Source organism: Lissotriton helveticus, chromosome 7 (assembly GCF_964261635.1).
Source record: "Lissotriton helveticus chromosome 7, aLisHel1.1, whole genome shotgun sequence".
Classification (NCBI taxonomy): Eukaryota; Metazoa; Chordata; class Amphibia; order Caudata; family Salamandridae; genus Lissotriton; species Lissotriton helveticus.
In genome coordinates, this window is record NC_136068.1 from 177,978,980 (window position 1) to 177,993,532 (window position 14,553).

Here is a 14,553-nt window from a genome sequence, read left to right on the forward strand (position 1 = left end):
ATGGGTCCCAGATTCTCAGTATAAGGAGGAATTAGATAATCCCCTCCTACACTTGCGGACCTGACTTCTTCCCTTTGTAGGGGTCTCCGGGGAATATCTCCTGCACTCGAAGGTCGGTGTCCCTCATTATAAGGAGGCGGACTTCTCATGCACATGTCATCTAACAGTTCGTCATCTGACTCTCCCAGGGGGCCCCAATGTTTAGTCTTTTCCGTTCTTTTCCCCCCCCCAGGAGGATCTTCTGCTGGCATCATGGGAAACAGTCCCTCAACAATCATACTCTGTCTCCATTGTTTCATTTTTTTATCTCGGGTCTCTTGTCTCAGTTTTGGGTAATACTTTGTCAGCCCTTTGTCCATTCGGGGCTTCTCTCTTTGGAAAGCCTCAATCTCCCATTCCTCTAATGCCTCATACTGCGTTAGTCTCGGTCTGGGATGTAATTCATTCATTCGGGTTCTTAAGTTGAACAAGATCCTACCATTAAAGGTACCTTCTAACGGAAAGGCCATTATTCCGTCGTCTTTTGTGTATTTCACCCAGTTTTCTAACCACACACATGTATTGTACCCTCTGTCAAACATCATGAAAGAGGCGGGAGTATTTGGTGGTGGAATAACAATGCCCTCTCTAGTTTGAATCGGCTTGTCCTTTTTGAAGTAGTTCTTTACCTTGTTTACAAGGGACAATTTTCGCTTATTTCCGTACATAATGTCGTATCTATTAGCCTTCCACTGATCCCTTTCAAACCCTAGGTTTCTTGGATCGGGTCTAGTCTCTGGAGTATACGAGTGCCACATACGATTCCTACGCTTAACTTTGTTTACCAAATTACCTCCAATCAGAATGCGTCTTGTAATTCCGTGCGACCAATGAGGTGCACTAGTTCAAATAATTTTCGGCCAATGGGTGCGCGGCCCTTTCGCGAGACCGTTCTCACGCTCCGGCGCTCACCCCTCCTTCACAATTCCAGCCCCGCTACCCGCCCGCTGTTTCTACCAATCCCAGCGCGGCACGGAGTGACGTCAGAGACGCTTCGCGACTGACTCTCTCCCTTCGCAAGGTAACGGAAACTTTCTTTCTTTCTAAAGTGCTTAGTACTTGGTTATTTTACGACGAATACACATTCGCCACAGTGCTCAAGTGTCTAGACAGGAAAGAGTTATTTTACTGCAAGTAAACTACTTCCATTTACTTTTCACACGCTGCGGGTAGATCTCTTCCGCCTACCCTTCACTCTAGCATCAGTGAACCTGTTACTTCCCTAGACCCATCCACTCTTTCCGGGATATATCCGAGTCTAAGGTTTCCCAGCGGACCCCTTTGCTTTCACTCAAGCTCCGATGAACCTGCTACTCTTCCGATGTGACCCTTGCTAGGTTACGCCACTATTGGAATTTTGCCAATGAACCTCGTTGCTAACATTTATTCACACACGTATTCAGAAAAAACCCTAGTTAGTGCTTCTGGTTTTCTACCTAACCTGCACCTAACTTTCCTTGAGCCTGCGACCTCAAGGCAATGGATTCTATTCACCACTTGCCTATTCAATTCCCCGGGGAGTTCTGACAACACTTAACGATACGTTTTACATACGCTTGGATTAATACATATAACAATATAAGAACAAGAATAACAATTTTAAAACAATTCATAAATTTCAAAAGCAACGCATTCTCAAGGAGTGATCAATTCCTCGAAACGGCCGCTCTTGTAGCAGCAATAATGTTAGCAGCTACCGACTTGACTTAGCCTAACTAGTCCTACCTAACCTTTAACTATTCCCTTACCATAACTCTGCTACCAGAAAATTACTGATAGAGCGCGCGGGTCACCCGACCAATAATTTCGCCACTTCTGGCTTCGGGCCCATATATTTCAAATCACCATATACATTGATCAGATGACCTCACGATCTGCTATCAGATATTTGTGAGTTCCTTTCGTTATTCTTCAGCGTACCCGACTTACCATCCACCGACACGGGTACCTATGACCACAATGGATCAGGAAGCTAGCTGTAAAAGGAAAGGCAGCAAAATACAAACCCAACAAATAATATTCAATACCCTTTGTAAAATGACCACGGACAACTGGAAGTTTTAAAGTCTTTATCTAATTTAGTAAAATTCAGAAATCATCAAATTCACAGTAATTAAGCAATCGATAATCAGAATAACAGAAAGTACATAGCTGAATAGCAAATAAGTCAGTGCAACCATTTATAAACTAATGGAACCAGGACATATTTCAATGAAGGATCCGGAATTAGAACTTTTGAGATGCATCACTAAAATGGGATAGGTTTCGATTTAGGACTGGTATTCTAGAATTATCTCAAGGGAATGAGACAGGAGTTCGGGACATTTATATAACTATAGGAGAGTCTATGAAGAGAGACACGCTATGCTTTAAGGCAAAAGTTCTTTAGACAGTTTAAGTAAGGAGGTTCTAGACCATATCAGGAAATGACAAACTGCAATGCAAAATATAATTTCTATCAGGTAGGGTAACATAGGAACACGTTACGAAACAAATGTAAATGACTTTATGACTCAGTAGTTGCGGAAAGCATGGAGAATTAACATATGCAAAGGTATGTCTTTATTAAAGCAAAAGACAGAAATATAGAAAGGTGCAGTTTCAGAGTTTTCAGAGGAATATTTACCTAGACTGGTGTGGAAACCAAACCCTGGCCACGGGTCAGTTAAGGACAGGAAACCCTCAAGGAAGGATACCCCTCAATGGACAGCAGGTGCAGAATGGACACCCAGGACAGGACAGGAAACCCTCAGATTAGGAATCAGGACAGGACCTCTCGGACAGGACCCTCAGGACAGGACCAGCACCCGCAGTTCGGAAGCAACGCCTGCGCTCCATCCTCTCTGCAGCTATCGATCAAGACCCCGATTGGGTCGGCGAACTCCCAGCCAAGTGCTCCGCCAGCACTTTAAGGTTTAGTAAAACCTTAGTCTATGGTCAATTTCGGACAGAGTGCTCCGCAGTACTCTGTATCTTCAGTCACCTATTGAGTGCGTTGGGTCAGTGACAGGTCAGCTAAACCAGACAAGTCGGACAATTTCCCTAGGTGAACCCAGGGTAGTTATACTGTTTTGGGACGGTGTACCACCCCCCAATGTTGCAAAGTGTCAGAATCCCTCAATTTGGATTGGTCCTAAGGTAGGCTTTGGGTAACACACCAATCAGAATAGACTATTTGGAGGCCTAATTTACATCTCTGGGTACCGCCTAGCGAGATTGGGGTTCCCATGAGAAAGACCAGTGGAATACAATGAATTGTTAACAATTGTTTCAATATGGGTACACATGACTCCGTCCTGCTGGGTCGCAGGTCATTTTCTCAGGAGCATCTTGCCCATCTCTGCCAGCTGGCTGAGTTCCACTGTCCAATGTAGCCACCTTTCAGCGCACCACGAGTCTGCGCAGAAGAGACCTTCAATATGGCTCCCAACCGGTTCGGACCCCCATTTCCCGCAGTACATGAAAAGTAAGCGAGAACAAATTAATACATAGAAATAAACGTATGTAAACACATCATTGGGTTTGTACTTTAAACTTATCATTATAAAAATATACTATGCAATTGAAATGTTAGCAACATATACACGCTCACAAGAGCATTACCACGTTATTCACGAAAGCTGTGTATTACGCATGCGCACCCTTTCCCACCAAAACTTATAACTACGCCAGGTCACGTGAGTGTGACTGACGCATGCGCAGAAGAATTTTTCAAGCGGCGGCCATGTTTTAGAGACATGGATTAGTTGTATTAGAAAACACATACGTAAGCTTCCTCTACCTCGTTCGAATATAAAAAATAAAAGATTAGTAAGACGTACAATTTATTAATTGATTACACACGGGCGAGGTTCATGACTCGAGCAAGTCGCGATGCGATGCTTGCTCTATCAATACCAATATACAATCAGGTAACAAATAATATAAGACGGCGCAAAGTCATTGATCCCGTTACAATAGAGTTCAGGTAAACTTTGGATGTAGGGATGGCTTATACCAAATTCTAATGATAGAGAGAGCAAGGGGTGGGGGCATCAGGAGGGTGATTCAGCAAACTAAAGTGTATCATATAGTGGTCGGTAGTAGGAGAGTAGCATAATAGTGTCACAATCAAATAAGAATATAGTCCCAAGAGACTGTCAGGAGATCAAAAATACCAAACGATGCAGAGTCTCTGATCCAACACCTATAAAGATCAGGTGAACTTGGCCATAAGGATGGTTTTCACCTCTTTCTTGAAGAATGCAGTGGAGGAGATAAGCCTGGTTTCAGGAGGGAGTGCATTCCAGATCCTGGGTGCCATTCCTGAGAAGGAGCGCTTGTATGTTTTTTCCTTCCGGAATCTACGAGGTTTCAGGAGTAGATTTTTTGTACTTCTATTGGATCTCGAACCTCCTGATATAGACAACTTTTGAGCGAGGTAGTTGGGTGCCTTGTGATGCACGGCCGAGTGTGTCATAACGGCAATTTTTAGCTGTATTCTGGCTTCAAAAGGCAACCATTTTAGAGATTTTAAGTCTGGGGATATATGCGAATGTTTTCTTGAGCCAGTATTGAGTCTCGCGGCAGCGTTCAGGGAGGCTCTTAGGGGTGCTGTTGTGGATAACGGGAGTCCGCTGAGGGCCACAATTCCATAGTCTATGCGAGGGATGACTAACGCTTGTACAGCAGTTTGGAAGTCCTTGGCTGGGAGGAAGGGTTTAAGTTTCCTCAGTGTGTTGATTTGGAAATTAGCTCCTTTTGTTGCTTTGCTAACGTGCTGTTGCATGTTGAGCTTGGCGTCGAGTGTGATGCATAGGGATTTCGCAGAATCCACGATGGTAGGTTGGACATTGAGTGCTGTTAGGTTATTGAGCCAGGTTTGGGTGGTGGTAATTTTCGCCGGAGGTGAGATGAGTAGGAACTCAGTTTTCAGAGCATTTAGTTTGAGGTGATTAACGGCCAACCAAGATTGAGTGCTACTAAGTGTGGAATTCAGAAGTTTGATATCTTCCGGGGATCGTAGCTTTAGGTAAAGTTGTGTGTCATCGGCATACATATGGAATTGAACCTTGGATGCTTGGAGCAAGGTGGCGAGCGGTTCCATGACGAGGTTGAACAGTGTGGGGGAGAGGGAAGATCCTTGTGGGACACCTAGATCTGCTGGCACAGGTGTAGATAGCACATTGTCGATCTTGAACTTCTGAGACCGGTTATAAAGGAAGGAAGTAAACCATTTGAGAACAGTTCCTGATAGACCCATTCTAGTGCTTAGCAGCTCCAGTAAGTTCTCGTGTTTGACCGTGTCAAATGCTGAAGAGAGGTCAAGAAGGATGAGGAGGCAGGACTCATTGCGATCTAGAATTTGGAGGGCGTCATCAATTATGTGCGTCATAGCCGTTTCCGTGCTATGTTTCGCTCGGAAGCCTGATTGATGAGGGTTGAGGAGGTCAAATTGGTCAATGTGTTTTGTTAGTTTGAGTTGGACACATTTTTCCAGCAATTTGGCCAGGGTGGGGATATTGGTGATAGGGTGGTAATTGTTCAGGTCAGACGGGTCAGCTGTAGGTTTCTTGAGTATAGGCGTGACTTGCCCCACCTTGAGGGAGTCTGGGATGAGACCTTGTTGAAGATCCGTCGGTTCCCAGGGTTACCAGCAATCTTGTATTAAGATCTCTGAAATCAAGACAGGAAATTGTGCAGCCTGGCAGACTAAAGAAGATCTTGCCTGCTGGAAGTAATTTTCTAGCACCACATCTGCTCTGATTATTTTAAAATGCAATATTATATTCCACTAATCTTCAAGAGCGAATTGTGAACCCATCAGTCATCGCTGTTGTATACTCCCCACCTGCCCCGCAGATGTCCAAACACCAGTCGTTATAAAACATGTCAATTTCTTCATTTTGAGAACCTTGCTGTTATTGGTGGCAAGGCAGCTCAGTCAGCCGATAGCCTACATTCCACTCATGAAGTGCTATTTGGGGTAGATTGTTCTGGATTATAATCTCTGTTGTCAGATTTTATTATTTAATGTGGGTTTACAAGGAAGTTTTGGTGAGTTGTGATTCATGGGTAGCTGTAAATTAGCTGCATAAATGCGTCAATGAGCTGTACTCTGTGGAGGGTGTTTTATTAGTCTTGTTTGTTGAGGCAGTTCATGTATTCTTTTCTAACCTATTTTCTACCCATTAATGAGTTGTACTATGTCCGTGTAGTTAATGAGCCGTTATTACTGTGATGTAGGTAATGAGGTGCACTCTGATGGAGCAGTGCATAGCAGTTACAGATAATGAATTGTACTTTGTGGAGTCACTGAAAGTGCTGCACTCTTAGAGCAGTTAACATCCTTTGTCTGATGGGGCAGCCAACATGGAGTGTGGTGTGGCTGTGCTGGTTGTGTTGGGGCGATGGGTAGGTAAGGAAACACTTCTAATTTATTGGGTTCAGGAATAAAACATGAACTTGAGGCATACTCATTAGTTTGGATATGTTGGACAAAACGCGAACTGTGGTTTGCGAGTTGTGATGTGTGGGTTAAATTAATAAAAGTAATAAGAATTTAAACAATTGCACTTAATGCAATGTTTAGTATGGCGACCCTGTTCAGCGTTTGGACCCTGTGAATTGTTAAGTTTTTTGTGAGGTGTTGAGATATGAAGGATGAGGTGTTCGTATGATGTGCGTGGACTCTTCCACAGCACAGTGAGCCCTCACTCGGAGCTTATTCGTACACCGTTTTCAAATTTTCTGAGCAAATTTGGGTTGCAGTTCATTGTTTGGCAATGCATTATTTTGGGGCGGATCATGTACTTTGAAACTTTAAAAATGCACAATCTTTAAACATTGCTTCTAGAAGTTTTTCTAGTAATATTTCCTTTTAGTTGTGTTCCAGCCATGCCGTACCCTACTCATCTCATTGAAAAAAAATTCAAATATCAGCCTCTCCTCAGCCGTCATGGTGGACTACTGAGTGTCTTTTATCTTGCCTGCGATCACTTCTCACTTATATTTAAAATGCAATAAAAATGTGTTCTCCTAATATTCATGTCTTTAATTCTATTTGATTGACAGGGCATTGGTGGTAGCACCAGCTACTGGTCTCATCCTATCACATTTGGTCCCTGATTAGTTGGACGGATTTCCATGCAGAGATTCCAAGCGCCAGGAATTACAGTTTCCGGCTGGGAAATCTGCATGGAATTCTGCCTATTAAGAGGTAAACCTTATGGATTTCTGCCAGGTATTCCCCATTCCAAGGGATTTAATGGCCACATCTATAGGCTTTAGTGTGTGGCGGGGATGCAGTGGGCTAGGGAATGGAGGAGGAAGGGTTATTCTCCAGAGAAAAGGGTTGGTAGCTATTGTGGGAGGAGGCGTGACTAATGTTCCAGCCAAAGCCTTATATGATGGCTGGAATTACTCACAGGTAAAATAGTCTGGTCTTTCAGAAGCCTTCAGGAGTGCTGAAATACCTGCTTATATGTTTTGCCTGTTTCTGCCTGTATGCCAGCATGTGTGAATGTCTGTGTATGCTGGTGTGCCAAAGGTGATTAGGGTGCTCAGTTACACAACTGCTAGGCAGGTGGAGATTTGTTGAGGCTAGCTGGAGATTGTGTTGTCTTTGAATTACAGATTGTTTTTGAGAGTGCTGCGAGGTTACAAGGTGGCCTTTAACTGGAATTAAACGGGCCAAAATCTCAGCTTAGCTTTCGGGGCAATCTTCAAGTCTGGTAGATCTTTTGATTTAATTTTTTTTTATATATAACATTACATATAAGCAAGGCCACTGGAATTATGTGACAGGATTGACTAAATTATGTGGCATAATGCAGCACCTTTTTTGATAGTATTACTTCATTATTTTGTAATTTTTGCACATGGTAATACCCTATGGGAAACGATTTCACCTTGTCAGTACCAGTTTGACAGCCAAATGCAGAGATTAGCAACTGAAAGATGAGCAGTTATCCTTTGCGAAGGGCCTTCCACGTCACATAAACTCATGTCGCCACATTTTTAGTAACTATTGATCTGTTTGAGGTCAAAACATTTTTTTAAAATCTAAAGATTATTTGGCAAATGTGGCAGATCCATAATTATGAGAAAACGCTGCAGCTGCATAACCACATAATTCTAGTGGCCCTGCTTTTAAGTGCTTTCAGACAGCCCTTTTCCTCTATTGGTCTGTAATTGTGTCCTTCACAGTTTTTCTTCTGCCCATTTCAGCATACATAATGGGGCAGTGGGTCAGCCAAATTCACTAAGGGGCACATGCATCAAAGAAAATACCTATCGCAAACGGGCAGAATCAGCCCCTTTGCGACCCGTATTTTTGCATTTGGGATGCATCAACCCGAATGCAAATGAGCAATTTAGGGAACCGAACATTTTGCGATTACCCAAATTGCGAATGCATTTTGTGATTCCCTATTTGGAATGTTACAAGCATTTCCTAAATGCGACTTCGCATTTAGGAAACACAAATGACCATCAACTGCAAGTTGATGGTAATTTGCAAAAACTTTGAAAAATGCACAAAAGTGCATTTTCAAAGTGCCATGTGGCGCACACACATGCCCTTAAGGCAGTGGTTCCCAAACTTTTTTGACCTGTGGCTCCCCTGACCAAATCGGCAGTTGGCCGTGGCTCCCCACCATTTTTTTACGGGTGGGTGGGTGGGTGGTGTGTACCTCCTGTTATCTTCCTTAAAGTATTTGGGACGCAATGAAGGTATTATATTGGTTGGAATGCTTGAATTATTAATCTCATCCACTGGCAATCACTTTGGCTGCATCCCAATCCATCGTTTTTTTCCCCAACAGAGTGCCTGGTCCCAAACCCTTATTTATGCCAGCTGCTGCTTTCAGTACCTTTTGGTACTGAGACCCGCTCTGAGAAAATGGAAGATTGAGTTTGGTCTGTCGTAATCAGTATCCCCAGCCTTATTTTTACACTAAAAAGGTCTGTCCTTCCATCTGTGTGCCCATCTATATCCAAACATATTCAACCATTTGCACACCTATCCACCATATATCCTTCCGTCCATCATTTCATTCATCCATCCCTCCATCCACCCATTCACTTACTCATCCATTCACCCAGTCATTTATCCTTCCACCCATTCACCCTTTCAGTCATTCATCCTCCCTTTCTCTCTCCATCCCCCTTTCACTTATCCATCCATCTACCCACCCATTTACTCATCCATTCATGAATCCATCCATTGATCCTATTACTCATCCATTCTTTCACTCATCCAACCATCCGTTCACTCATCTAGTCATCCGTTCTCTCATCCATCCACACTTTCACTTCACTCATCTATCCATCCTTTTGTCCATCTACCCCCGTTCACTAACTCATCAATCCTTACATCCACCCTTTCACTCATCCATCCATTCACCATTTCACTTATCAATTCATCCATCCACCCATTCACTTGCCCATCATCTACCCTTTCATTCATCCACCCATCCATCCTTTCACACACCCATCCACCAATTCACTCGCCCATCAGCTGCCCTTTCACTCATGCATCCATCCTTTCACACACGCATCCACACTTTTACCCATCCATCTACCCTTCCACCCATACATCTACCCTTCCACCCATACATCCATCTATTTATCTTTTCTCTCTTCCATACTTCCATTCATTCACTCATCCATCCTTTCTTTCATTATCTATCCATGCCCCCTTTCATTCATGCATTCATCCTTTCAGTAATCCATCCAGCCATTCAGACATTCCTTCACTTATTTACTCACCCACCTTTTCACATTATGAGCTGAGCCTTTGTTTGCAGAGTTGCAGGCAGAAGAGTCCCATCAAGAATTAACTACAGCAAGGGGTGGGCTGGTGGAGAGTTCACTATGCCCCTGCACATAGCAGACTGAAAACATAGAAGTCATGCATGATGCACAGTGCCAGGATGTGAGGTTACTGTAACATGGTGTTGTTTCCAGGGCTTTAAGCGGTGTAAAAAAACTGGGGGGGTCTCTTCAAAGGGGGTGTTTGACGTAATTAAGAGCACAGCTTAAAACACCTAGGCTAAAAATCTGTGCTTAGCATAGTGTTCCGCCTCACTGGTATTATATTGTTTCTGTCATTGCATCCAGATATATAATACAGCAAGTATCATTACACCTCAACAAGCCAGGACTATTGGCTTTGTCAATGGTTGCTAGTTCTTTAAAAAAATAAAAGGAGCAACCATGGCTTTGTTGAATACAATATTGAAAATACTTCAGTTCTGAAATGACAGGACAGTGAGAGAACGATAACCCGTTCTTTTTAACTTGTTTTACAGGCTTCTTTGAATGAAGTGTGTTCTAATGGTGCAGCGTGGGCGTTTTACTTTTTATCGTACAGAATGCCCTGCTGTAGACTGAGGCAGGAGGAGGCCACCACATGGTGTCACACCCCCAGACTGGCCCATTGTCATTAAGTAAGTGGCAATCAGCGGCATACTGAATGACAATGGGCGGGAGGGGCTGCTCTTGTGCTCCTGGAGGAGTGCGAGGCGCCTCCAGCAGCAGGGATGAGGCCTTTCACAGGGGAGCAGCGCTGCTCCCTGTGATGGCCAAAATTACTGATAAAAGGCCCGTGAAATTTACGGACGGTTGGTCACCCTAGTGTGCGCGGCGCCCCTGGCACCTCATTACGGCGCACCGGGGCGCCGCGGCGCACAGTTTGGGAACCACAGCCTTAAGGCACAAATATTTAAGATTTGCATGGCCACAGCAGGTTCCCAACAATACAAAAATTACCAAAATTCATGCCAATATTAAATAAGCTTTGACAAAGCAAAAGACTGGCAGCCAACGGCGGACTTATTGGGGCTGCCAAAGCTTGTTTTGTGAGACGTACCAATTTTCTTTTTATTTGTGCCATTTATATTGAACGAAAGTCGGTTAAACTTTGGGATCTTTATTTGCTGCACACTGTTATTCCAGGTGTTATCAAAAAGCAGTTGGTTTGCCTAATTGTCAGCATCATTTTTTAGACTTGTTGCCATGTTTGCGATTTACACCCAAGCCTCTGATGTGAAATCCTTAGATTTATGGTATGGGTCATAGTCTGCTAATTCTTTGAAGCACTGATATGCCACTGAAGTTCTCACCTTTAAGTGTTCTGATTGGCTTTGTCATACCTTTTTCCTTTGTGCCCTACAGATGGTCGTTACCAAACCCAGAATATTATGCTTTCCGCTATGCTGATGGCCCGCAGCTGTACATCACTGAGCAGGTGAGTTTTGAACAAACATGATCTTGTGCTTTATGCAGGCAACATTCTTTGGATTTAAAAAAAAAAGTTTATTTTATTAGAGAAGGAGAATATAGAAATAAATGAAAGATTTATAGTAGGACTCATGAAGAAATTAAATACTGCCTGGAACATTGGTTGTTTGGCCTAGTGGTTTAGCTCGTATGCTTCTTCACCGTGTGTTTGATTGTAGAGCAGTTCTTTCTCACTTACTTACACATCCACAGGATCATGATATCTTTTATGTCATAAATTAATATTAATATCATTCATTACATATAGAGGAAGAAAATGTAAAGGTGAAGCAGGAAGGGAAGACAACGGGCCTAAGCGCAAACTACAGAAATCCCATACGATATAATCTTAACCAGACTTTTCTTCAAATCCTTCACCAAGGAAATGCATTTCACCTATTCCACTTACTGTACATTGTTTTTCCTAAGCTACTAGTTTAATTATTTCATATTGCCACCACTCTGTATTCCGTCCTGAGACTTTTCCAGTACTTTCAGTGGTTTTATTGATGCATTTGAATTATTTGTTTTTAGTGTTAAGTGATTAAACCATACATTTATTTTTTAAATAAATGTTATTACTAAGTTTGAGACCAATGTATTTCACATTCAAAGACGCCAAGTAAATCACTGCTACACAGAAAGTCCACATCAGTGTACAGCCTAAAAACTCAAGACAAAAGAGTGAGCACTAGTTATTTTCTTGTACTTTCTGGACTTTGGATTCTGCTGCCCAGCTCTATTTTGTGGTTGCATGCTGTTGCGCTCCATGGTTTTATATATAAAAAAGGATTTTTCCAATATTGAATTGTTCATAGATTCACATGCTTGAATCTTCCCCGTCATCATGGTGGGAGTCCCACCATAATGATTACAAGTAATGCATAGAGAAGCATTTAAAGCAATAGCAAACAATTGTTATCCAACTCACATTGTTTTGTAAAACCCAAACTGCAGCCAATCTGAGCACCGCTCCCTGAGCACTCTTCCTCTGCAGGGCTACCTTAGCTCAGATTTCTAACCACACGTCATGTGTGAGGGAGTCTCCCTGAGCTCTTTTCAGTTCTTCAGTGCATCCAGTCAACTTTGTCCTTTGAGATTCAGGTCTGTTCTTCAAGCAGCAGGTGATTACTACTGGGCTGTGTTTTTCTGACTGATCATTTCAGAGGGGGTCTAAAAAAATGCTTATCAGGCCATGTAAATGTTGTGGAAAACCAAGATTATTTTCAGAAGACCCGCATAAAGAATATCCATACTGTTTATACCCTCTTTATATTACTTCTATGGCATCAAAAGACAAAAAACTCAGGAGTTCCTGCAACTGGTGATGAGGGTAAGAGTCCATCTCCGCCCACCAGAAAATGCAAGTATGAAGGAGATGCCTCATATTGCAAAACTTCTAAAAAGCTTAAACATCATAAAAAATCAGCAGATGCTGAATAATCTGTGAAAAAGGGGAATTCAGTCTCTCCTTCCTCTAAATAAAGACCTGAAAAAGACTATATCTCAGCCAGCTACGCCGTTCAAGGAGTCCTTTTCTCAGAAAACATTATCGACGACGGACCTGCCATCAAGAAGCAGGTCATTGACGGTTGTCACGTCAGCAAAGAAATCATTGATGAGCCGTTGAAGATGACACAGGTGAATTTCTCCTGTGCTGGTCATTGCTGCAGGACAACTGATTGTTACCCCACCTAGATTCAGAACTGGGCCCCTAATGTTATTCCCATAGCTATTCCCTAGATTCGTCTCCCGTAGCGCTCTAAGGCCATTGTGTGCAGCCCTTTACAAAAAGCCCAAGTGAATAAATACATTTTTCCAAAGTTATTTATTAGCTGGGGGTGCCTTTTCTTTCGAATGTGGGTATGTTTCATCGACTATAGCTAACATATTTTTCGACGATGACTATACTATTCTAATTGTTGATTACTTATTTTGGTGGTTGGGAATATTTCTTGCAGGTAATCCGCGGTTCCCCTGGTTAATGAATACACTGTTTTCTTTGCTAGTATCATGCTGTTGCCTTTTTCCCATCCTCTGTTTTCTGTCTCTACATACTGCTCAAATTCTGCCCCTCCTTTTGTCTTCTTTAGCGTCTGTCTTCCTTCTTCTTTTTCTGTGCCATTTCTTCTTCTTTCCTCTCTGCCACACTCAGACTTCTGTTTTCACAAATATTTTGATTTCTGATGGGAATCTTCACTTGTCTCCCTTTAGACTCGAGGGGATATTAAGAATGGAACTATCCTGCGCCTGGCTGTGTCCCCAGTGAGTAAATTAACTGTTTCTTAGTCATACTACAGTTATATGGACAATATGGACCATAGAACATTATGTTTCTTATAGACACCAAGAATTAGAGCACTGTTGAAATGTGTTTCTTGCTAGACAAACCGTGAAGTAGAGATGCCCATATCCTGTGCTTGTAAAGCAATATTTAAACTGCTAAAAGTATTCAAGATTTCCTGAATGTTGTTGGATGAAAATTGGTACAAACACCTAAACTGCCAATACTATCCAATTACCTAGACTTTCTGGTATTTTTTTCAGTGCAATCCCATGCCCACATAGTGGGTATGTGAATCAAATTATTTTATTGATAGTCTGCACTTTCCCCCCTCCTATCAAAAGCAGTGGATGTCTGCATCTGGCTGCCACATCCGCTTCTGGTGTCTGAGAATTCATCTTAAGCCACACTCGGTAGCACTGTTCGGCCAGCCCTCCTTCCAGGAAGTAGGGAAGAAGGATAACAGTTTGACGATACTCTTAGTTTTCACTGTTTGATTTTAGGGAGGCAGTTCTGAATCAGAAAGAGGGAAAACTATTGTGCTGGACTTCATAACTGTTTACTTTTATCTGCTTCCACACTCTCAAGAAACTCTTCCAATGGCTCCCCATCAACACTCTCAGAACAGCCACCCATGACCTCATCACGAGCATGCTGGCCTATAGCAACACACTCTATGCTGGAATCAATGCTTAACTAACCAGAAGACTCCAGAACATAGAAAATTCCGCTGCCAGGCTCACCCTTATCCTCCCACCCTACAAGCACTCTTAAAAACCTCTCACACATATACAAAGCCTGACACAATATAAGCCTAACGTACCTCAAAAACTGCATGAACTTCCTCACACCTACTCAGCTGGACTCCTATTCAGCTGTACTCCTACTCTCACACACCCACTGCATACACAGAACCAGATCCAGCAGCCGTGCCTTCTCCTACCCCACTCCTATAGCTGGTAACTACC

At 42.8% G+C, this 14,553-nt stretch overlaps 1 protein-coding gene across 3 annotated transcripts in view; it reads left to right on the forward strand.

The window, feature by feature from the left end:
• The window catches only part of ELMO2 (engulfment and cell motility 2), a 310,978-nt gene that overhangs the window by 130,596 nt on the left and 165,829 nt on the right, over nucleotides 1–14,553 (forward strand). For all 3 annotated transcript variants that reach the window (XM_078651887.1, XM_078651889.1, XM_078651888.1), the window contains exons 4-5: nucleotides 11,197–11,269; nucleotides 13,516–13,566. In XM_078651887.1, coding sequence (XP_078508013.1) covers nucleotides 11,197–11,269; nucleotides 13,516–13,566 — 124 coding nt within the window. The remainder of the gene's footprint in view (nucleotides 1–11,196; nucleotides 11,270–13,515; nucleotides 13,567–14,553) is intronic.